The sequence below is a fragment of the Equus asinus genome, chromosome X, assembly GCF_041296235.1.
Source record: "Equus asinus isolate D_3611 breed Donkey chromosome X, EquAss-T2T_v2, whole genome shotgun sequence".
In the NCBI taxonomy this organism is placed as follows: Eukaryota; Metazoa; Chordata; class Mammalia; order Perissodactyla; family Equidae; genus Equus; species Equus asinus.
In genome coordinates, this window is record NC_091820.1 from 101,763,629 (window position 1) to 101,789,798 (window position 26,170).

Consider the following 26,170-nt stretch of genomic DNA (forward strand, 5'->3'; position numbering starts at 1 on the left):
AATTAAACATGCCTATTACTCTGGTATCTGATAATTCTGATCCTTAGTATCTATGCTAGAGATGAATACAAGGAGGCCTGTTCAAGGATTTCCACGGTAGCACTGCTATTTTTTTAAAATAGCAAAAATTTGGAAACAACCTAAGTATTCATCAAAAGAGGAAGGGCTGGGGGCTGGCCCAGTGGTGCAGCATTTAAGTGCGCACGTTCCGCTTTGGTGGCCTGGGGTTCGCTGCTTGGGATCCCAGGTGCAGACACTGCACCACTTGTCAAGCCATGCTGTGGCAGGCGTCCCACATATAAAGTATAGGAAGATGGGCATGGATGTTAGCTCAGGGCCAGTCTTCCTCAGCAAAAGGAGGAGGATTGGCGGCAAATGTTAGCTCAGGGCTAATCCTCCTCCTCAAAAAAAAAAAAAAGGAGGAAGGGCTGCATTAAACTATGAGGTAGAAGAAAATATCTTAAGGACATATTAAGGGACCAAAAAGACAAAACAAGTTACAGAATATATACTTACAATTATATTTTCAAAAGAAACAGAAAGTGAAACTTCTTTTTTACATATTTGTACGTATTTCTGATTATGCACAGAAAAAGACCAGAAAAACAATAGTGGGACTGAGAAAGCATCAAGGGAGAATTTTGCTTTCTGCATCGCTTGCTGTTAAGAATGTATTCATATATTTATTGTAGAATTATTTTTTCTAAAGTGTTTCCTGGTTGTAGATCGGAGGCAAAGGCATGGGTCTCGGTGGCTACAGTCAACATGACGTCCCTGGGAGGCAGCAGAAGGTAAAGTAAATAGGTGAGAAATCAAAGGACCCAGGTAATAGCCCGAATCTCTCATCAATTTGCTGTGTGACCCCGAGAAGTCATTTTCATTCTCAGAGTCTGTTTCCTCTGTATAATCAGTGGATAAGATGAGAAGCTCACTAAGCCACTTTCCCTTTCTGAGATTTTATGATTCTCTAAATCTATGCCTTTAATGTATAATGGGTCTGGTTCCTTTTGATGAGGAGATGGCTTTTTATTCTCTTCCTTCAAATTCTGGCATAGTTTGACATTTCACTTTACTGCAAATGGAAGATAATGAAAGAGAAGTTGGAGCGGTCACTCTGTTCCCTGTTCAGCTATGTTTTTGAGGGTTTGGTTGACCTATTTGTACTACCTTCTTTTGACAGTGTAAGGTCTCAGGCTTGTTTGAGTGTGATGAGAGTGCAAATATGATGCTGGAAGTCAGAAGATCTGATTCTATACAGGGTGGCTATAAATTCTGGAAACACAGCTTATACTTTATTTTTTTACCTATTGAATCCCCTTGAATACTTTTTCTGAATTATAATAAAGATGCAGGTTTATTCAGTGAAAATCAGAGATACAAATAATCCAGGGCAACACATCACATATGCATATACAGGGATTGATGGCAATGTGTCAATGTACTGTGTTCACTGCAATTTGCACAAAAATTTGAACTGTGCATTGCTAATAAGGGATGATGCCAATACATTGTATATAGCACATAATGCTTTTAAACGCAACCTATGCCTTAACATAATATCTATAAATCATTCTTCATGTATAGTCGCCTCTGTTTCTGGAGTTTATGGCTACTCTGTACCCTTGATTTTGGATGAGTCACATCCCTAGTCTGTAGATAACAATTGGACCACTTGTTCCCCAGGGTGGTAGGGAAGAACCAAGTGGATATAAATGAGCTATGAAAATTTACACATATCTACAAACATATCATAATCTGGTTTTGCATAACCTAATTGCCTTTTGAAAATACTCCAGATGAAACCTTGAGGAAACCCTGGCATTAAGTCAATGAAGGAAACCTCTTCCTGGTCCCTCAGAGACTGACAATCTAGCTCTGCCTATCATTAGTTAGCAAAACTCCTTCCAGCTGGTCCTCATCACTTTGCTTGTTCCATGAGGTCATAAGGGTAAATTCTAAGCAGTTTAATTCTAAAGAAAACACACACTTCAGATAACAGCTCCTGTGACTATTTGTCTTTCAACAATGAAAGAAGCAACTTACTCTTGCTCCTTTCTCAGGAAAGCATTTACAGCCTCCACTGCAGTCTTGGCCCCCGCATAGCTTTCCATAGGATTTCTTCTCTCCCTATTAAAGAAAAAAAAAAGGAAAAAGTTAGTAAACTGTATGAACCAAGAAGCAACGTTGCCCCAGGGAACCTAATCCTTAGCCACGTTCCTCCTAACCAAATAAATTTAGAGTAGCTTAATCATCTTATTTGATGGTGTCATGAGTCACATGAAATAAAAAGTCATCTTAGTTAGCACCCTTTTAGGTCAGGTCTATACCTCACTAAATAGCCAGTTTGGTAGCTGGTTTGGGAACTGTGACTCAGATACCTTCTCGTTGGTAGGAATTCCAGTCACAAAATACAGGAGAATTTCTTTATATAGGGCTGGAAATAGGCCCTAGACATATCCCTGTGTCCCACCAGACTTATATATTTGCACTCATTGGGAAGGCAGTAGCTGTAGCAGAGAACTTGAGAGAAATTCAAGTGATAGAAATGTAATGATAGATGAAAATGGCCACCGTGTACTGTGCTCGCAGAATTGTCCTCCTCAGGCTCCACTCTCAGCACACCATTCAAACCTTACAGCGACACCTCTGTGCCCAGTTAGTCAGATCAATATTCCTCAGGTGGTATTGTACAGTATCTCCCAAACTCTCCAACTTCCTTTTTCTTCTCTGCTTTGTTGTTATGATGATTATTATTACTAGCTGAATTTCTACAAGGCCCCCGCATGACCTGACATGTGCTGACCCTCTCCAACCTCATCTCCTCACTCTCTCCCTGGCTCACTCTGCTTCAATAACACTGGTATTCATTCTATTCTTTGAAAACTTAAGCCTGTTCCTGCCTCAGGGCCTTTGCCCTAACTCTTACTTCTGCCTGGAATGTTCTTCCCCTAGATTTTTTTTTTTTTTTTTATTATCCAGGTCTCAGTTCAATTGTCTATTCTCAGAAAGGCCTTTGGCTTTTCCTGACCACTCAACCTAAGGTAGCCCTCAGTTACTTCCAATCATAATTACTAAGTTATCTTCTCAACATTAAATGTTCTGTCCCCCATGACCAGAATGTAAGCTCCATGTAATTATCGACCTTATCGGTGTTGTCCAACGTTGTATCTCAATGTGTAAACCAGTGGATGGCACGTAAGGATTGTTTGATAACCACATGAATGGAGCTGGGGTTTGAACCCAGGTATGACTAACTCCAAAGCCTTGACCTTGACCCTTATGCCTTAGAGTTTGCTAAGTCCTCTGTCTACTAGAGCCTCAATGCAAGGACCAAAAATGAGGAAACTGCCATTCTGACCCCATTCACCTTGGGACAAAAGCAAAACATAAATTCTAACTATTATCTGTAATAAGAACTCTATCTCTCAGATGGATTTAGTATCATCCAACTTTTTTGTTTAATGTTGGCTGTTTTTCTCAAAAGAGAAAGGCATATTTATGAGCTAGTCTCACACTTAATCATTCTTGCCTCTTTGTACTGTGCGCTTTTTCCTAATTCCCAGGGAGCACTGTGAATTTCTCAGTTGGTCTCTTATCTCTTTAGACATTCCCACAACACTTTATCACCACAACACTTCGGTAATAAGGTAGTGATGGCAGAGCTATGACAAAATACTTCTATTTTAGATGCCAAACACCTTCCTGATATGAGATATTTTATCTCTCTTATATGCCTTTGACATAGTAAGTGCTATCGTACACTTTCCAGTTTGCCCTCCATTTTATGGTATATAGGACAGGCAAGTTTTCATAAAGGGGAGATCAAGAGGTGCTGTGGGAAGAGGAAGCTGGGGGCTGGCATAGAATAGAGAACAGATAGACAGAGAAGCATTGAATTGAACCTCCACCTATGCTATCACCTTTATCTAATGTTGAGTACTACTCTATTTCTTGGGACTATGGATAGTTTATATTTGCTTCTCCATATATTTCTGTATTTTCCAAGCAATCTTCAGTGAACATATATAATTAGTAAGAAGAAAAAACAATACATTACTAAATGATAAAAGTCATCCTCTTCAAGGGAGAGGACTCAACAGGTGTTGCCAAAGTTGAAGTGGTATTTATTTGAAGCTATGGCCTAATTCCAAACAATGCCTTTTGGTTGTTCCATAAAATTTGTCTATTGTGGATCAAAAGTTTCCAGATCTATAGTAGGGAGCAAGGAGACCCGAGGCAAGGGACCTGAATAAGACAGGGAAAAAGTCCCAATAATAGGAGCTGAACATGTAAGGAGCAGAAGCTAAGGTTTCTTGGGAACTTGGCAGAACAAGGAGGCAAAGACACCCAGCTAAGCTAACAGACAGGAAGTCATCACTGTCCTCTGTCACTGAGAAAAGTAACCAGAGAAGCCTCACTGGCCACAGGCAATTTCCTGTAATGCTGGCCCTGGCAGTTCCCCCAGGAGTCTTCAATTACAGTGAGGGGGGAAGGATAAAAGGAGTAGTTTCCAGAGAACATGACAAGACCAGGCCATGAGGAAGTCTCTGCCCTATCCTGGCTTGTCTGGGGACACTTCAATCCCTGCTCAACCAGGCCGCATAGCTGGTGTCATTCCTACCCTGGAATGCTCTCCCTCTTCCTCTCAAACTCCAACCCCTCCTTATGCCCACAGCAAAGTAGAACTAGAAAGCCCCTGAGGGATTACCTAATACAGTGGTTCTTAACTTGATCAGACCAGCACATCATTTTTTATTATTAAGTATTTATTATTCTTTCTTGCTATCCTAAGAATAAATTCGTAAGAAAAAGTTATAATAAGGATGTAAGCAATAGTTTTAAAAGCACACATTATACCATAATTGTATTGCAAGGAACAAACAAAAGGAAAGTCATTTATAATGAAACAATGTGTAGTTCAATATGTAAATGCTCATATATGACTGTGTCAGAAGATGTAATAATGTTGTCAGAGGCCAGTGGCTCAATGCACAATCACCATGAATGCAACAGCCTGCTGAAGCAGAATGACATTGGGATGTCGTATTGGTAACTCAAATACCATGAATGAAGTTGCCATTAATGCAGTGATTCTCTGAAACGGTGAAAAACTCAGCATCAAGTTCTAGAAAAAAAGTTCAATCTTTCCTTTATTTACTGGATAGTTTTAATCTATAATAACAAAACCATGAGAAAATTCATTTCAATATGTAAAATGTGGTTATATTCTAGGCTCAGATAATATAAACAGTTTTCACCTCCATGAATGTCCAGAGGTCTTCTAAATGTAGGGCAGGATGCAGGACAATTCTTCATAGTGTGCAGAACATCTATTATTCCTGGCCCTTACCTAAGAGACCCCCAATCATTTTGACAACAAATGCCTTCACAATTTTCCAAAATACCTACTGGGGGTAGGGTACTTCCATTAAGAACCAATAATCTAATTCAAATCATCCATTTTACAGATGAAGACACTGAAGGAAATTACTTTGGTCCAGGTCACACTGCTAGTGAGTAGACTCTAGCACTTCTGACCCTAACTTCATGTTCTTCCCACTATGCCATACCTCTCAAGGCCAAGTTTAAGTTTCATTTCTTTCATGACACTCCAGCTCGGTGAAAAGACCCAGCACACACTAATGTCCCACTCGTTGGGCAAGTGTCACATGTTGCTGTGGGACAGTCCTTGTAATGTTCCTTAGGTTTCACGGCTGAGAGTCTTGTTTCCTCAACCACACAATGATGTCTATAAGGGAAAAGTTAACCTATTTACCTCTTCCTTTTTTCAAGGAAGATTAGCCCTGAGCTAACATCTGCCAATCCTCCTCTTTTTTCTGAGGAAGACTGGCCCTGAGCTAACATCCGTGCCCGTTTTCCTCTACTTTATATGTGGGATGCCTACCACAGCATGGCTTGCCATGCGGTGCCATGTCCACACCCGGGATCCAAACAGGTGAACCCCAGGACGCCCAAGCAGAATGTGCACACTTAACTGCTGCACCACCGGCTGGCCCTATTTACCTGTTTGTATATTCCCACAGTGTTAGAGAGGCAACCTACGTTCTAGCCACTACCTGAGGCAGTATACCTTAGCTAAGCATATAAGTTCTGAAGTTCGTCTGTATAGGCTTAAATCTTGGCTCTAATATTTCTGAGTTAGGTGGCCTCAGGTGAGTGAGTTAATCTCTGATACCCAATTTTCAATCTGTAAAATGGGGATGGCAACAGTATCTACTGTACAGTGGTTGACTGGAGAATTCAATAAGATAAAGCATGCAAAGCACAGTGCCTGGCTTATAGTAAGCTCTCAGTGTCAGCTATTATGATTACATTAGTATTAGCTTTGCCACACTACTCAGCATTTCTGTAACACTCTGGTCTCTCTCTGGAGCTTATAGTCAAGTGGTATGTTACGATATGGCTATGCCAGTTTGTCTATGGCTGGTGTCTACGCTGCTTGGTTAGACATCCATTTGGATTTGTTGATATCTGTGTATAACTGATTATTAAATATTTTTAATATCACCAGTATCTCACACCTTTGTCCGTTCACTGATGCTTGTCCCTTTGTCAAATGCTTTTTCTACCCCCTTTTCCCATTTACCACAAACTGATCTTCTATTCATTCTTATACACCATCTTTTTGGTGAAGATTCTACCAAATTCTTCCCTCTCAGCAATTTCAGGCAGAAGTTCTTACTCCCTCCTCTTTGCTAATGGTGCTTTGCCATATTTGACTCAATCTATTTGGTTCTGTCATCAAACGGGGAACAGGACTCTTTCTTATTCTTCTTTGTAACCCTTGCACAAGCATGTACTCAATAAAGTGCTGTGAAATAATTGCTTTCATTGAGTTACAAGTGTTAGACCAGCTCCACTTGGGAGTCTCTCTCTCCTTTGGTTTCCTGAGATAAAGAGTTACATCACAGTGTCCCTTCCACAAGCCATTATGTTTTCCCAGTCATCATCAGTGCATTCTGCTATGAGTGGCGGCAGGGATGACAATGACAAAAAAGGTAACCCAGGAAGTGAGATGGAATGTAAGAACAGCTTAGTTTGAGTGACTGAATGGTTGGCAAAGGTGAGTTATCCTTGTAAGCAATTCTTCCAGAAGCTTAGGTCACAGAAGGTTAGCTGTGCAACATTTTATTTTGACCATTTATTCAACAAGTATTTATTAAGCACTTATTGTGTGCTAGGCACTGTGCTAGACACAGGGGATTGAGGTGTATCACACAGCCACAAGTGAAATCAAATCCCTGCTCTCATGGAGTGCACAATCTAGAGGAGAGGACAAACAGTAAACAAATAAATATTTCGTCCATATTTGTCAGATGATACGTGTTATGGAGGAAAATAAACCAGAGTAAGAGGGATAGGAAGTGTTGGGGTGAGGTTGTTATTTTATACAGGGAAGTCAGAGGAGGTTTTGCTCATATGGTGACTTCTGAGCAGAGAACAGTGTTTCTCAAAGCACAGTCCTTGGGCCAGCATCATCAGCCCTGGAAACTTGTTAGAAATGCAAATTCTTGCCCCCTCCCAGACCTACTAAATCATAAAATTTAGGGTGTGACCCAGCAATCTGTGACTTAACAAGCCCTTATGGTGATTCTGATGCACAGTAAAGTTTGAGAACCTTTGCTGTGGAAAATGAAGGAGCAAGCTATGTAGTAATCTGGGGAAAGAGTGTTCCAAGCAGAGGGAAGAGCAAGAGCAAAGGCAATAAATGAGAGAACATGCTTGATGTTTTGGCCAAGCAGGAGGGGGCCAGAGTGCTGGAGTAGAGTGAGGAAGGGGAATGGGAGAGATGATGAGGCCAGAGATGTAGCAGAGGCCAATACATGCAAGATTTTATAGACCACTGTAAGAACTTTGCCTTTGGAAAAACATTGAATGGTTTTGAACATAAGAGTGACACTTACTGATTTACATTTTAAGATGACTCACTCTAGCTGCCATGCGAACTGTGGTGGGGCAAGGGTGGAAGCAGGAAGGCCACCTAAGAGGCTGTCATGGTAGGCTAGCAGAAGGATAATGGCGGATTGAACCAGAGAGTCAGTCTTAGAGACTGGCAGAAATGAGAGGATTCTGGATATGTTTTGATCATAGAGCTGCTAGGGTTTGCTGATGGATTGGATGTGGGATGTGACTGAAAGAGAGGAGTCAAGGATGACTCCAAAGTTTTTGTACTAGGCAACTAGAAAGATGGAACTGTCATTTATTCAGATGGAGAAACCTGTTGGGGGGCACTAGGAATTCTGGTTTTGAGATGTCTTTTAGACATCTAATTGGAGAAATTGAAAAGCTGGTGGCTATGGCAGTCTGGAGTTCAAGGAAGATTGCTAGCTTAGAGATGTACATGTGCTGTCTTAGTCAGCTGAGACTCGACTATGTTGTGGTAATGAACCCCAAATCTCAATGGTTTAACATAACTAAGGTTTATTTCTTGCTTATGTCACAATCCAATGAGGAACAGGCAGGTCTCCTTAGTGGCTTTCTTCCAAGGGTGACTTGGATTTCTAAGCTGCTTTTGACTAGCAATTCTACCACCTTAGATGCTAATACTTGCTCTTAATTGCCCCTGACTGTACTCATATTCTCCTTAACAGGAACTATACACCTGCACAACCTAAAAGCATGGAAAGTAGAAGAGAACAGGGATTATTTGGCGAGCACCACCTATGCTACCACAGGTATGTATATAAAGCTACAAGCCTAGATGAGATCACCAAGGGAGTGAATGTAGATAAAGGGAAGAGAAGACATCCTGGAATTGAGCACCAAGGCACTTCAATGTTAAGAGAACATGAGGAGGTACCAGAGAAGGAGTCTGAGAAGGAGCAGCCTGTGTGGTAGGTAGATAACTAACATAGAGAAGGGTCCTGGAAGGCAAGTGAAGAAAGTATTTCAAGGAGGAAAGAGCGATAAATCATGCTAAATTGTTGATAAGTCAAGAAAGAAGGAGTATGAGAACATACCGACGGATTTAGCAATGTGGTAATCTGGACCAGAGCAATTTCAGAAAGGAGAGCTAGGGAAATGTGGCAGAACCGTGAGGCAGCTCTAAGGGCCCACTTGAGGGTAGTGGTCATGGACTTAAAGGAACACACGTTATCAATATTGTGAGGTTTTCTTTAGCCTTGTTCAGCCATGTTGGATATGGATGCAGATTAGCAGAAGAGTTAGATTTAACCAGGGTTGGGTTCTGCTAGGTGAGAAGGATAAAGGAAAAGAGGGTCATGGGATTCAAAGCTGTCTGGAAAGAAGTAATTATAATGATGGACCGTGGAATCTAGGCTTCCTAAGAAGGAAAGTGAGCATAGGTGGTGGGTAAGAGGCAGCAAAAAAGGTAGTAGACTCAATGGATGATTGATCCTGGCGAGGTTAAAGAAATGAGTGGGGTTTAGAATTGTGACCAGGTCTCAGAAGAAAGAAGAGGTGGTGCTATTCAGATGCTAGGGCCTGTTAATACTCTACGTGGTGCAAAACAAGACAGTCCTCGGAATATACCAAATACTTCCTGAACTAGCTCAGTAAGCAATTGTTGAAATGGCTGCTCAATCCTGGTTTCATACAACATAAGAAAACTATTTTGTTTTAATAATGTCAGCTTTCTTCAAAACACCTTTCACACCAAGTCTCATTTGATTGTCTACCACAAATCTGAAATAGTGTTTTAGTGTATGGGTATGTGTAGAGACATACACACACATGCAATATTACAATGCTTTCTTCATACCTTCACCTACCCCCTAGAGAGTAAGTTCCTCTGAGATAAAGATGGTGGTTCGTTCACTATAAGGAAAATCAATTTAAACTTACCTCTAAGCCTCAATTTCCTCAACTATCAAACAGGGATGATAATATTTGACTCCATAGGGCTTCACGAGGTTAGAGATAATGCCCCTAGCAAAGTGCTTGGCACATATAGCATGCTCAGTGTATGTTAGCTGGCATTATTTATAATTACAGCATCTACTACTGTGCCTGTGGATACCTAATAGTGTTCACTGAATGATTCAAATTTTAAAGATGAAGAAATAGAGGCTCAGCTGTTGGTGACTTCCTCAACAGAGGAAGTTAAGTATCAGAGCTGGGATGAGAAACCAGGTATCCTTACGCTCCGCCTCTTGTCTTTTCCACTAGACCCGCTGCCCCTAGTTCCAGGAATTAGCCTGAAATTGCGAAGTCAGGAAAAGAAAGATAAGTGTGAAGAGAGGTGCCTTTTTTATCTTTTATGTTTCTTATCAACATTGGTTTACTCACGTTACAATAGTACTGTACTATTTGTATACTTTCTAAACAATCTTCATATATCATTGTCATAACTACTTGTGAAACAAAGGAAGAATTTTTATATGTCAATTTTCCAGATTAAAAAAAAGAATCTGAGTCTCAGAGACTTGGTGTCACTTGCTAGTTAAGTCACAAAGTGAGGACTCAAAGCCAGGGCTTCTCTTTTCAGTGTACAGCTAAATTTCTAAAAGGGGAAAATAATCCAAGATGCTGAGGTGCTCTTTCATAATCTTCATTCCCTCACAGTGGACTCAGGATCCAGAAACCCAGAGAGGCCTCTTTGGCTGGATCAAACTTATTCCCCAGGCCACATTCATAACGATGGCTACCAGTCACTGAATATCCACTATGTGCCTGGCTAAGTACTTCATTTTTGTTATCTCACAGAACTGTCCCAACTACAGTGTAAGGTAAGCACTGTTACTGTCATTGTTTCACAGATGAGGAAACTGAGGCTTAACAGGGTTAAAGAGTTTGCCTAACCAAGGTCACACAGTGTGGAAGTGGCACAAATTCAAACCCAGGTTTAATTCAAAATCTTAGCGCTCTTCCACTAAGCCAGGCCCCCTTTAGCATCATCCTAGGTTTCTGAACTTTGTGCTAATCATACACGGAGTCTGGCTTTACTTTGAGAAATTCTAAAACAAAACCCGTTCATTGAAATTTAAACACACACATGTTAAACCAAGCTGAGTCTTGTCCCATGTTTAATGTGCACTTGCCTCTTAAGAACAGCTCCTTATGAGTTTATGAATGAGAGGCTCTGTGGGAGCTGGCTCCCTACCAGGTGGGACTTGTCACCCACACTTTATTTTAAGGATAAAGCTGACACCAGACATTGCTGAGTAGTTCAGGAAGGCATTTCCCTCCAATGTCTATCTAACTGTGTTCACACACATACACGAACACAACCGACAGGGTCAGGGGGTGGGGAGAGGAACAGGCATTCCGGATTCCACTTGGAAAAGCCCTAGCCAGCCAGAATGAACCAGGGCCTAAGGGGATGTAGAGTCTAGCTAGACTTTAAAGTGAATTTACCAAGCAAATGCTTAAAACATGCAAATAAACAAACTAAATGTTATCCCATAATGTTCTTAAAATTGATGCCTCCCTTCCCTCTGCCAGTGAGTACTTATTAAACAGCTATTAAAGAACAGCATTTCCTAGGGCCAGTCACAGAGAACAAGTGAGGAATCTTTGAGCTTTAAGGCTGGAAGGGGCCTGAGGAACAAAGGTCCCACAGTTCACACATAGTTATGGTGGCCAGATTTAACGAATAAAAATATAGGATGGTGAGTTAAATTTAAATTTCAGAAAAACAACAAAGAACTTTTTCATATGTGTGTGTCACAAATTAGCATAAATATGTCCCATGCAATATTTGGGACATACTTGTACTATGAATCCATTTGTTGTTTATCTGAAATTCTAATTTAACTGAGCATCCTATATTTTATTTGTAAATCCTACAAGTAGCATCATGACACACTTGTGTGACAAGTTCAGTTGTGAGGTGTGTCTAAAGTAATTGTTAGTAATAATATTTAAAATACGAACTCTGCAACTTACTTATCTTTTAGAAAACTGAGAGGGTATTCAAGTTTCTTTCTGTAATTCAGTTGCTCTTAGTCATCTGCAATCTAATATGATTTCCAAAGCAGAAGGGAAAGCTAGAGTTATAACTATCATTGTAAGGATTAGATTCATTTATTTACTCAATAGATACTGTTGCTTGCTGTGTACTAGGAACAGTGTTAGATGCTGGGGATATGATGATAAAAAATTTGAATATAACTTGTATAGGAATGTTCACAGCAGCTTTATTCATAATAACCCCAGAGTGGAAAGAGCCCAAATTTACATCAATAGGTGAATAGATAAACAAATTGTGGTATATTTGTACAATTGGATACTATTCAGGAATAAAAAAATGAACAAACTATTGATACATGTAACTGCATGGATGAATCTCAGGACAGTATGTTGACTGAAAGAAGCCAGAAGCCACATAAGAGCATATTCAGCGTGAATTCACTTCTACAAAGCTCTAGAACATGCAAAGTGAATACATAACGACAGTAATCAGAATAGTGGTTATCTCTGTAGGGGTATGGGGCTGAAGTTGACTGGGAATATAAGAGTACCTCCTGGGATGATGGACATGTTCTGTATCTTGTTTGGAGTGATGTTTATGAGAGTACACATTTGTCAAAACTCATGGAACTATACGTTTATAATTAGTACATTTTATTGTTTACAAACTAAAATTCAATTTAAAAATAAATATAGTCCCTGCCATCATGGAGCTTACATTCTCATATGGGATATAGATAAACACTTACACAAATATTTGAGGAATAATAATTGTGAAAAGTGTAATGGAGAAAAATAGGATCCTGTGAAAGTTTATAATCCTTAAGTCATTAAGACATAAGAATTATTTCTTCATTCAACAAATACTTATTGAGTGTCTACTCTGTGCCAGGCACTGGATTATACCCTGGAAGCATACTGTTAAATAAAATAGACTTGCTTTCCTGCTCTATATTCTTACAGAGGAGAGAGACATTGGAAGGGTAAATAATCTTTTAATAATAATTGTGCTGTATGATACAAAGGAGACCAATGGAAGGATATGAGAACATATAACACAGGCACTTGGCCACTTCGGTGGGATCAGAGAAGGTTTATCTAAGAAAGTGTAGTTAAACTGAAGTCTGAAGAATCAGGAATCACCAACTAGGTCAAGGATGGGAGTGAGGCAGAGAATATTCCAGGCAGAGGGAACAATATATGCACACGCCCTGTGGTGAGAGAAAGCATGGCACATAGGAGAAACTGAAGACGACCAGAGTGATCGAAACAAGAAAGTAAAGTGGAGAGTGACATGAGATGATGCTGTACAGTCGGGCAAAGACTTGCTCACGCAGAGTCTTATAGGCCATTTTAGGGAGGTTGGTTTTTATCCTCAGAGCAACAGAAAGTCACTGAGTAATTTTAAGCAGAGAGAACATGATCAGATTGATATTTTAGAAAAAATTTCCTAGTGGCAGTATAGATAATGGACAGGAGAGGGTGGTAGTGAGGTGGGAGACCAATTAGATTGTTGCAGTGAGAGAAGATGGCCTGAACAAGGGTTATGGTGGTTAGATGGAGAAAAGTGAATGAATCTAAGACCTATTTAAATAGAGGGGACGTGACCAGAAAGGGACAAGAGTAGAACAAAGCTTTCTCACACCAAGTCCACTTCACTGGTTTGAGGAACCTTTAATGCACATCTGCTGTGTATAAATGCACTGTGTTTGGCCCTATGGAAAAAAGACAAATATTTAGAAAACATTGATAGCCCTCAAAGAACTGAAAGCCTAGCGAAGGAGATAACTATAATCCAAAGAAGAAAGTAAGAGTGTTATCGGAAAGGAAAAGAGATACCTTTCTAAAACTTAGATGTGATTACATTCTGTCTTCTTTCAAAAACCTTTGATGACTCCCTTATCTGCAAAGTTCAAAAGCCAAGCACGACATTTAAGGGCCCCTCTAAATCAGGATCAATCCACCACTGCAGGCCCACCTATTATCTCTAATATTCTACTCATAGAGGTCTATTTATCAGCTATTCCATTTTCCTGGAATGCCTTTCATATCCCATCCATTTCTCTGAAAATCCTAGTCACATCCTTTCTTTTTCTTTTTTTAACAATTTTATTGAGATATAATTCACATATGACACAGTCACACATCTTTTCTTAAATGTCACCCTCCCTCCTTTCCAACAATAGCACTATTTATGTTTCATTATAATATTCATTGCTCACTATAACAGCCTCTCCTTTTAACTACTTAAGAGAAATTGTGGTGACACTTTTCTAATAAAAATGCACAAGATTATTTTGAGTGGTTAGGCTGAGCCTCAGTTTCCTCAGCTGTGCAAGGTGTGGTGGAACTGCATGTCCTTCTACTTTCTGTGAGTCTGCTCTTGCTACCAGACTTTATGTATACAGTGTCATGGGCTTTAGTGACTTGGCTCAGAGCCTTATTGCTCTTTATAATATGATGTTTTTAGAAAAAACATTCCAAGTTGAAAACAAAATCCTTCAGGGTTTCTAGTTGGGAGCCTAAGTTAGGATGGAAGAGTCGATAGGCTCTCTAAGAATTGAATCTACAGGAATATGAAGGATTGGGATTCCAGGACAGAGACTATAGCTTACTGGAAATATCTTGACAAACTGTTTCATCTGTTATTGAGTCCAAATGAGCAAGGACACTGCCATTTTTGTCTTTTGTACCAGAAGGAGGGAATCTAACAAATTGTTGAGATGGATGGTGAGTCCATGTGCAATTCACCAGCAATAGCAACTATTAGAAGGAGACAAAATGGGAGGCAAATATAGGTTGTTTCCATAAAGATAATACTTAGCTTGATATTTAGCTCATAATATAATAGTCTCTAAAGCCTACTGACATAGATGAGGCTAAAGATGTTTTGCCTTGCTTAGAGATGAGGAAAGATGACTTGGGGAGGAAGATCTGAACCAGGAAAATAGAATAGCTGATAGCAAATCCATCCCTCAGGACTACAAGGAAAATGAGAGGGAACCCCCTCCCTCGCAAAGTACAAAACCCAGTAAATAGCAGACCAGGATCTCTGTCTTCATTTGCCAAGAACAGCATGTTACTTTTACCTAATTTTACGACTGAAATTTTAAGCTGTAAATCCTTTCAGAAGTTAATTTTAATTTTGCTTGCAGGATGAACAAGATAAACCAAGTTGTCACGTATGCCTGCATTTCTAAAATTAGGAGAAACAGCCCTAATCCCTTCTCACATGCAGAAAATAGAAACTAGTCGAGTAGTCTACTTGATTGGTGGGAACAGACTTTAAAAAGCATCATGCTAAAAAAATAAAGCATTATATGTCATAAGCAAAGTTCAAGCTCCAGTTCAAACTTTTTGGCTTTAGCCAAAGCCCACAAGCAAAGAGTTGGTCCAGCATTTCTGTCTCTGATTCTATGTTTCATGGCCTCAAAACTCACCTACTTTTCTTTTTGTTTCTAGGCAAAGTGATATGCAAAACTTATTTCAGAAAGCCCATCTGTGGCAAGGCCTCAGCTACATTTTTAGTAATTCCTTTGCAGTATAAGAACAACCAAAGCTCACTGAAGAAGAAATAGATAATCTGAATAGTCCTACATCAATTTAAAAAAATTGAATTTGCAGTTAAACTCTCCTCAGAGAGAAAACTCCTAGGCGAAGCAGACTCCCTGGTGATTTTTACCAGTTAAGGAATAAATAGTACCAATCCTATACAAATTCCTCCAGAAAATTGAAGATGAGTGAGTACCTTTTAACTCATTCTGTGAGTCAAGCACTACTATTACAGACTAATATCCTTCAGGAGTATAGACACAAAAATTCTAACAACAATTAAGGAAGTTGAATCCAACAATATATAAAAATAATGGTACATTATGACCAAGTGCTGTCTATCCCAGGAATGGTAGGTTGGCTTAACATGAAAAATCAACCAATATACTTCACCATATTAGCAGACCAAAAGGGAAAAAGACATGATTATCTCAATAAATGTTAGAAAATAATTTGACAAAATTCAACATCCATTCCTGATAAAAACTCGAAGCAAACTAGAAATAGAAGGTAATTGTTCAGTCTGCTATAGAGTATCTATGAAAAATCCTACAGGTAAAATTACACCTAATGGTGAAAGTCTGAATGCTTTCTCCACTAAGATGGGGAGCAAGGTAAAGGTGTCCACATTTGCACTCCTATTCAAGATTGTGCTGGAGGTTCTAGCCAGTGTGAGAAAGCATGGGGAAAAAATGCATCCAGATTTGAAAGGAAGTAGTAAAATTGTCTTTATTCACAATGTAAAAAGTACTGTGACATCTAAAAATAAGCTACTAGAACTAACAAGTGCGTTTAGCAGTGTTTGATAATACAAGATCAATTTAAAAAATAAATTTTATTTCTATATGTTAACAGCAAGCAATTGGAAATTAAATTTGAAAATACAATTTTGATAGCATTAACTATATGAAATACTTAGGGATAAATTTGACAAAATATGTGCTAAATGTGTACACTGAAAACTTAATTGCTGAATCCCACAACTGGAAGGACCTACAACTAAGATATACAACTGTGTACGGGGGGGTTTGGGGAGATAAAGCAGAACCCCCCCCAAAAAAACCCCAAAAACACACTTAATTGCTGAGAAAATTAAAGAAAACCTAAATAAATCGAAAGCTATTGTTAAGATATTGATTTCTCCCCAATTGCTCACCATAGATTTCATGCCATTTTAAAATATATATGGAAATGCAAAGGACCTAGAATAGCCAAAACAACTTTGAAACAGACAAACAAAGCTTTCATACTTATAGGACTCCAGAGACTTATTATGAAACTCCAGCAATCATGACAGTGTGTTACTGGCATAAAGACAGACAAATATATCAGTGAAATGGAACAGAGTCCAGAAATAGACCCACACATATATGGCCAATTGATTTTTGGCAAAGCTGCAAAAGCAATTAAGCAGAGAGAGGATAGTCTTCAGCAAATGGTGCTGGAACAATTGGATATCCCTATGCTAAATAAATAAATGGATAGATAAATAATGAACTTTGATCTGTACCTCACACTATATATAAGAGTTAACTGAAAATGGATTGTAGATATAAATGTAGGCACAAAACTTTAAAATTTTCGGTAGAAAAATTAGGAAAAAATCTTTGTGGCCTTAGATTAAGCAAAGATTTCTTAGATACAACACCAAAACTTGATGTAAAAAAGAAAAAATTGAGAAGTTAGACTTCATCCAAATTAAAAATTTCTACTTGTTGAAATATATTTTAAAGAGAATGTAAAGATAAACACCAAACTGAGAGAAAATATTTGCAAATCACATATCTCATAAGGGATTATTAACATGGGTAACCATGAATGAATATAAAAATAAACATGCTAAGTAAAAGAAGCCAGTAAAAAAGCATATATATTCTATATTTCCATTTACATAGAATTTTAGAAAATGAAATTAATCTATAGTGACAGAAAGCAGATTTGTTATTGTCGGGGTGGGGGTTGGGGGAGAAGTGTGAGGGGATAGATCACAGACACACGAGGAGATGTTCGGGAGTGTTGATTGTGTTCATTATCTTGATTGTGGTGAGGGTTTCATGGTTGTATACATATGTCTAAAGTGCAATTACACACTTTAAATACGTGCAGCTCAATGTATGTCAATTATACATCAGTAAAGCTGTTAAGAAAAAAACTATTAGGGTACTCATAAAGACTCAAGAGCCAATCTGAATAGGCTTCCACTGGCCAAATACGTGATGATTTGAGCATCAATAATGATAACTGCAACGAATAAGATGCTTAAAATATTTTAAACTCCATGAGTTCATAATAGTACTCTTCCTCATGCCCCCTAAACAAAACTCCTCACTGGTCACCTTTGGAGGATGCCAGAGAAATAACTAATGCTTTTTAAAATTGATTAAAAAATAGAAGAGAGTGGTGGTGGAATTAAGCATTTATCCTGCCTCTCCTAAATGAACTATAACTCAGGTTAACCATAAAAATTAATGAAGGGATGTTTCTCCTAAAAGAGACAACAGAATTATAGAATCAACGTTTGCGAGCCTCTATGAAGTAATGGATTGAGGCGATGAATATCAACAGCTGCTAACATCACAGAAGGAGAAACAAGCAGACACTGCAGACATTTTGTTCCTCCTAATGGAAGAACAAAACACCACCTGATGAAATATGATGAAAAGGTCTTGGGGAGAGGGGGAGAGAGAGAGAGAGAGAAACAAACTCTGATCAAGTCTCTAGATCTAACTACTGATGTTTTACCATAATGTTACAGTAAATACAAGGGAACAGCAACCAACAAATCAGAACTGTGGGAAACTTACAAGGCAGAGTGAATTAAGAGACTTATTATCTAGTTGCAATGTAGGGAATTTACTTGGATACTCAAATGTAAGGAAGCAAAACCATTTATAAAACAATGAGGAAATATGAATACTGACTGGATATTTGATTATATTATGGAATTGTTAACTTTGGTTTTGGTGTGATACGATTTTGGATGTTTTCATAACTTATTTTTAAGAGATACATAATAAAATGCAGATGAAATGAGATGATCTCTGGGATTTGTTTCAAAATAATTGGGGGTGGGGAAAAGTAAGAATAGATGAAACAAGACTGTCTGAATTGGTAAGTTTGAAGCTGAGACATTGGTATGTGGGAGGAGTTTCATTGTACTATTCTGTTTTGTATGTTTTTGAAGTTTTATATAAAAAAGCATTTTAGAAAATAAATGTAGATTTCTGAATTGGTGAATGGCTGGATTAAGGTGAATGATTGGATGTAAGAGGTGAAGGAAAAAGAGGAGTCAAAGGTAGCTCCTTCAGCCCAAGCAACAGGAAGGATGATAGTGCTATTTGCTGAGATGGGGAAGCATGGAATAGGACCAAATGTGTGTGTGTGCGTGTGTGTGTGTGTGTGTGTGTGTGTGTGTGTGTGTGTGGAGAGAACGAGTTCAGTTTGGGACACACTGAGTTTGAGGTGACTGAATAGCCAGGGAGACATGTCTAAGCAGTTAGATATATATGGGCTTGGAGCTTGGAAGAGAGATTTGGATTAAAACATAGAATTGTGCATGGATGACACTGTGCACAGAGAGAAGAGGTCCTAGGACAAAAGCCTGAGGACCACCCACATTAAAGATCTGAGCAGAGGAAAGAGTGTCCAAAATTGTATGGATACAAAGCATAATAGGATGAAGACTCTGGGGAGTTCACGCTTTAGCCAGGGAGACACATTCAGTGAAGTTCTATAGGCCTGGTACTGGCTCAGATACTGTGGATAAGGCAAAATTTTGAAAATATTCATATTCTGCCTTGCATGACTCTCCAAGTATTCTGTGGGCATTGATTAGTCTTTTCTCTCACATGACTGTAAATGACTCCAGTGCAGGGAGTCAGACAAGAGCTTGCATCTTGGGGAATAACTGCAATTCACCACATTTTAAGGACATAAGCCTGCCCTAAAATACCCAGGGCCAGTCTTTTTGGTGGGTGGTACATACAAGCTAGGTACTGAAAACCAAGGAGGAAATACTTGAAACCAAGAGGTGGAAGGCTGAGGACAGGTTACTACCCCAGCCCACAGGCCTAATTTGGCTGCAATCAAACTGTCAGGGAGACAAGTGGGCTGATTAGGAGATCAGACGTGTGCCTGATTTTCACTCCACAGCTACATCAAGCAACTTCTCCATCCCTAGCCTGGGTTCCAGAGATTAAGCTGAGATTAGGGAGAGGCCCTGCCTGGCAACATTGAGACTTCTCAGATCATCACTACTTTGTCATTATACACTGTGTACAAAGCCAAGAGTCAATAGATGTTTATTGAATTAATAAATAAATTCAATCAATAGATTTAAATATCAGGATAGTCTAAAGAGAGGAGGGGAATCTATTTTTTTGCCTAGTGGCAAGGTTTGTCCTTTGAAATTAAGTAAATTGTCCACTTACAGATAAAATCTGAGTATCATTAGAATTATTAGCAGGTGTAAAGTGCATCAGGAAATACACCTGTGTGCTTTTCTTGTGGCTTTGTTTTCCTACTTTGCCCTACCTTTGTCAGCATGCTTTGTCATATTGTACAAATCCTTTTGTATAAAGAGCTCTTCTCTATATTCCCAGAGCCTAGCACTGCATCTGGCACATTAGTAGGTGGTTTAATTGATCAGGATTCTCCAGAGAAAGAACTAAGAGTATGTGTGCATCTATGTGTGTTTACTTTTATGTATATATGTATTTAAAGGAATTGGCTCACACAATGTAGGGGCTGGCAAGTCTGAAATCTGCAGAGCAGGCTGGCAGGGTGGACACCCAGAGAAGAGCTGATGTTACAGTCTCAAGTCCAAAGGCAGTCTGGATATATATATAATTCTTCTAAAAATTTCTTCTTCCTCAGGGGATCTCCGTCTTTTTCTCTTAAGACTTTCAACTGATTGCACGAGGCCCACTCATGTTACGGAAGGTAATCTGCTTTACTCAAAATCTACTGATTTAAATGCTAATCATATCTAAAAAATAGCTTGGCAGCAGCATTTAAACTGGTGTTTAGCCAAACATCTTGGCATCCTAGCCTAGCCAAGTCAACACATAAAATTAACCACCACAGTGGTTAATGCCTGTTTATAAAATAGAACTGAAATCACTTGTGGACTGCCCACATCTGCAATGTCTACTTCTGAATATCAAGTAGTAAATACAGTGGGCACACAGACACCAAGGAAAACCAAGTCACTGGGTCATTTCTACATAGACAAAACAGTTTTTCAATAAGCCCTGTGAAACATGAAATGAAAGTAATTAAGTTACTGGGTGGAATTTATTTTCAGATTCGCTTCAATCTTTTAATCATTTTTTAATTGATGAACCACTACATTATCCATTCATTCAGAGACAATAAAGTCACATAAGCTAGTGTTCTTGGAACTGGTTTCTAGTCCCTGCTTTACTGTCAACTGGCTAAGTGACCTTGGGGAACTCACTTTACCTCTCTTGGCTTCTGCTTCATCAAAAGCTAAACATGATCTCAGACATTCTTTAAAACAAGTGTAGTATAGTAAATTGAAGTCTTCAGAAAGATGTGAGTTCAAATCTTTGTTCTGACACTTACTAGTTCTGGGCAAGTTACTTCTGAGCCCCAGTTTCTGTAGCTCCGAGGTGGGAATATGGATATTTACCTTACAACAGGGTTGTTATGAAGATCAAATAAGACAAATTGAGTGCATAGTGTACAATAGATGTGAATTCCTTTCTCTGCCCCTTCCCCTTTCAGCCCAAATACTATATGATTCTGCTCTGTGTAAGTTGAAAGTGAATCCCTCTTAGAAAAATACAACTTCCAACAGAGACTAATCATAAGCAGGAAACTCAAAAGATACATCTGAGATTACAGAATCTTGAGTTGCTTTTGTTATGGTGGAATTATTTTTTAATTGGAAAGAATCTTTATGACCATTTGATATTCTTTCAGTCTGGCTAAAGTCTCTTAGCTCTTTAACTCCCATGGGCCACTTTGATGGCTTGTGGGGTGTGGAAAAGGAAGGTCAGAGTCGTGGCTATCTCTGTAGCAATCTGGACAGAAGGTTGAGTGCTTGCCAAGTGCCTAGCACCATGCCTGCATTATCTCATTTAATATTCACAATGAACCGAAAAGGGTAGGTACTATTATTAATATCACCATGTTTACAGATGAGGAAACTGTGGCTCAGAGGGATGAGGTAACTTGCCCAAGATTACACAGCTATTAAACACTGAGTTGGAATTTACTCTTATGTCTGTCTTGATTCAGAACACATGCCCTTTAACTCCTACATTGAATTGCCTCTTCTCAGAAAGGGTCTGTTTTATAAAACACACACACTTTAGGCATTTTAAAGAAATTTTTTCACTAGAATAATTAATATGTATATGTATGTGTGTATCTGCGTGTCTGTGCATACATACACATATACACATATTTAAACAATTTAAACTAGAGTTAAGGAACCATGGTAGCTCATTTATCTGGAAATTAAGATCACTTCCTGACTTCTACAAGATGCGGCAGGAGTTAAGTAGCAAAGTCAATAAGAGGGCTGTGCCTCTACTTATCTGTGATGTTGACTATCACGTTTAGCATGAGACTTATATAGGGTATTTCTAGTAGCTGCCATGTGTCTAGTGCTTATGATATGCCAGGCACTGTGCTAAATGCTTTATATGCATTATGCCATGTAATGCCCCAAACAACCCTATTCAGCAGATGAGAAAACTGAGGCTCAGAGATTATATGAAATGCTCAAGGCCATACAACTAGTAAGTAGCAAAGCTAGGATTCAACTTAAAGTTCAAACCCTTGTTTTTAACCACTATGCTAGATTTCCATGAAAAGTCTGGCATTTCCTCAATAAATTAAACATAGAATTACCATATGACCCAGCAATTTCATTGTTAGTTACACACACAAAAGAATTGAAAACAAGTATTTAAACAAAACACATACACCAATGTTCATAGAAGCTCTATTCACCATAGCCAAAAGGTGGAAACAACTAAAATGTCTATCAACAGATGAGGGAATAAACAAAATGTGATATAGCCATACAATGGAATAGTATGCAGCCATAAAAAGGAATGAAATTCTGATACATACTATAACATGGATGAGTCTTAAAAATATGCTAAGTGAAAGAAACCAGACAGAAAGAGCCACGTATTGTATGATTCCATTTATATGAATTATTCAGAATAAGCCAATCCCTAGGTATAAAAAGAGATTAGTGGTTATCAGAGGCTGCAGAGAGAGGGGAATGGGGAATAACTTCTTAATGGGTATGGGGTTCCCATTTGGTGTGGTGAAAATGTTCTGGAACTAGATAGTAGTGATGGTTGCACAACATTGTGAATGTACTTAATGTCACTAAATTGTACATTTTAAAATGGTTAAGATGGTAAATTTTATGTTATGTGTATTTCATCAAAATAAAAGCCAATCAATCAATCAATCAGTTAATCAGCCTATTGGTCCTTGATTTTCCCTATACCTAACTATGGGTTTTGCTCTTTAAAGCATTTGAGTGTCTCCTCTCTGCTGGCCCATAAACACCCTGGGCTCATTTTCCACTCTCTGCTATAACTCCTACTGTCCTTTCCTTTCTCTTCCTTGGACCTAGAGTCTTCTCTCTCCTCCCTACCAATTCAAATTTTACCCATCCTTCACAGTCTAGCTCGTCCTTGAAGACTGCCTTGATTATTTCTTCTCTTCTGCTTCTAATCAAGAAACCCAGAATGACCTAGGTGGACATACTTTATTTTTAAATTAATGTTAAAAGTTAACATTATACAACTGTTTCTAAAACAACACTTTTTGGTTCTCAGACCAGTGCCCTTTCTATTAACACCTCACTGTCTCTCACAGCACTCAGAGTTGTCACAAGAGTTGGCATATTATTTCTTATGCATATATCTGTAAAAATTCTAGGAGGGGTTTCTGTGAGTTAGCCTTCTCTGGTAAGACACTCACTTCTTGATGAAGTACCTGTATCTTACATCTTTGAATCACCAAACATGTGCTGATACATGATAGATGACCAATAAATATTTATGATGAGTCATCTACAAATTTCCATAACCTGCCTCAAACCCATCGTTGACATGTAAAATGTGACAGTATAACCCATCACTTCGTTAGAAAGAAAATATCAGTTTATTCTATTGTGTTTTAGTTTCTAACAAATTAAAATCAGATGAACTCTTGCTAGTGGAGCAAGGAGCAGATAGACACTTTGCAAGAAGAGACAATGCAGTGTAGTAGTTAAGAGCATATGTTCTGAATCAAAACAGATATGGGAGTAAATTCCAATTCTGTGTTTACTGGCTGTGTAATCTTGGGCAAATTACTTCACCCCTTTGAGCCTCAATTTCCTAATCTCTAAGCATAGGATATTAATAATAGTACCTACCCTTTTGGGGTTGGTTGTTGTAAATATTAAATGAGATACTGCAAGCATAGTGCCAGCCACATAGCAAGCACTCAACGTATGTTAGTATTTATGATTATCAATTGCGTTCTCAAGCATCCTTCCCAAGGAAACAGTTTATTCATGGACCTAGGGCTCAGGGAAGCATTCAGCCTAGCTGTCTATAATATGGTAGGTTCAACCCTTGAGTCCTAAGTGGTAGCATCAGGACCCAAAGATATACATTAGGAAAGTTCAATAATGAAATACAGGAAAATACAGGCTGATGCTGACATACTGTAATTATGACCTAATAAGTCCAATTAACTGTGCCAGCCAGATTCCTTTTGGAATAGCTGCAGCATTCCTAAGCCTGAGAACAAAAGTGGGACTTGAAAGAAGGGCTAGTTTGCATCCTGGCAGACGAACAAGGGATCTGCTTGTGGCTTACCAGCTGATAATAGAGAAATCAGTGGACGGGAATGAGATGGCATTCCCAGTGTTTAACCACAAGAATAAGCCTTTTAATTCCCTAAGCTCTATGGATCTCTTGGACACATGGTTATTCATCAATTTTCTTCAAACATCTGATTGCCCATGCATGCCAAGACAGCTGCCCACATTTCAGTAGGCTGGCTCATGCCTGGGCACAGGGATTTGAGGCAGAAGAGTGAAGTTATATGAGGTGGAAAGAAGTAGTGGCGTCAGAGCAAGAAACGGCCTTGGGAATTAAAGAGCTGTAATCTTTGTAAAGAATTAGCAATGCACACACACAGCTCTTTCAGACCTCTGTCAGTATTGCTAGAGGGTATAGAAAGCCATTGGGAACGATTTCTGGGATTGTAAACCCACTGTTGGTAGACAGTTGGCTGCTCTCATAATGCACAGTCTCCACTTGAACGATTGTTTTCCTAAGGTCGGATAGGTTTGTTTGCCCCTTTGGGTGGACTGTCTCTAGCCCTTCTGCCATATGCTGTGGTTCTCAAAAGCCATGGTTAGAAATGAGTGTGCACTATTGTAAGCAAGCAAATAAGCAGAGCTTTGTCTGGTCTGGTCCTAGAATTGGTCACACCTTTATGTGTTTTGAAGGTAGGCACTAATCTGATTATTGAGTTTGGAAGATCACAATTGAAATTGGACTATCTATAGCATGTAGAAGGAGGAGGGGTGGGCAGGAGAGACAGGATTTTTATTGTTAAGCTTAGCTTCACAAGATATCAGAGAGTGACAGAGAATATTCTGCTTGACCACTGCACTTTAAAATGGCTGTCTCTGATTTTCTATTCATACCCAACTTCCCCTGTGGCCACACACCTGTCTCCTCCCTGCCAAAAATGTTGGAAACTAGAAGTTTTTAATCACTACCTCTGACTTATGGAAGCTAGTGGAGGAAGAGCTGGAGAGACTTTCAGGAAAACCAGGAGTGAACTACGGAGCAGTTCAGAGAGCTGGGCAGAAGCCTGGGGCTAGAACTGTACTTGCTGACTAAATCCAACCCACGGCTTCTGAATCCCACACTACATTCCTGCTGTTTTGTTTTGTTTTAATTTATAGAAAGGACTCTACAACTAACTGAAAACCAATATTAAGACCTGTCTAATGTCCCCTTTCATTGTATTCTGTCTTCATCTGACCCTTGCCCTTTTCATCCCCCATTACTTATTGATCTGTTCTTCTTTTACCACACTTGCTCCCTCCCTGGTCTCTCACTCTTCCCGGAGTAATTACTTTCTCAGAAATGCAGTTCTTAGCAGCCTAGTCCAGGCCCCACCCTCACCCTTCCAAATGTTCACAGCTACTTGTAGTGGGAGCCAAATCCTAATCTTCCTTCACATTCTTACAGATAACCTTCTCCCAATCATAGCTTCCACTATAAGTAGACAGGCCTCCCCTCTTGTGGGTGATGGTGATCTGCTTATGAAATGAACAGATTTTGATCTCAAAGCCAGGAGCACAGGCTTCAGAGATCTCCACATTTTTCACAGCCTCTGTCCTGAACTGCTCTCTCCAACCTGCCTTGCACTCCACCTCTTGGCCTCCTTTTAATCTTTTTGGCTTCTGACCTCATGACTCATTTTCCCCACTCACAGTCTTGCCTTGGATCTGATTCTTGCTACAGCGTCTCTGTTTTTGAGCTATCTGATTTCTTCCACAATAATGATTTCAATTCCTTCTCTTGCTGTGTTGCAGTTGACCGCCCTGGATAAACACCTTATTCAATGATCCTCCGAACTCATGCACAGGACCTGAAATTGCTCAAATCCCACTCCTTCTAAATTTGTTTGGCTATTATTCCTGGATCTCATTGAACAC

The 26,170-nt window shown here is 39.2% G+C and overlaps 1 protein-coding gene across 6 annotated transcripts in view; it reads right to left on the minus strand.

The window, feature by feature from the left end:
• Positions 1-26,170, minus strand: part of COL4A6 (collagen type IV alpha 6 chain) — a 253,247-nt gene that overhangs the window by 138,009 nt on the left and 89,068 nt on the right. For all 6 annotated transcript variants that reach the window (XM_070501890.1, XM_070501888.1, XM_070501891.1 and 3 more), the window contains exon 3: positions 2,044-2,127. In XM_070501890.1, coding sequence (XP_070357991.1) covers positions 2,044-2,127 — 84 coding nt within the window. The remainder of the gene's footprint in view (positions 1-2,043; positions 2,128-26,170) is intronic.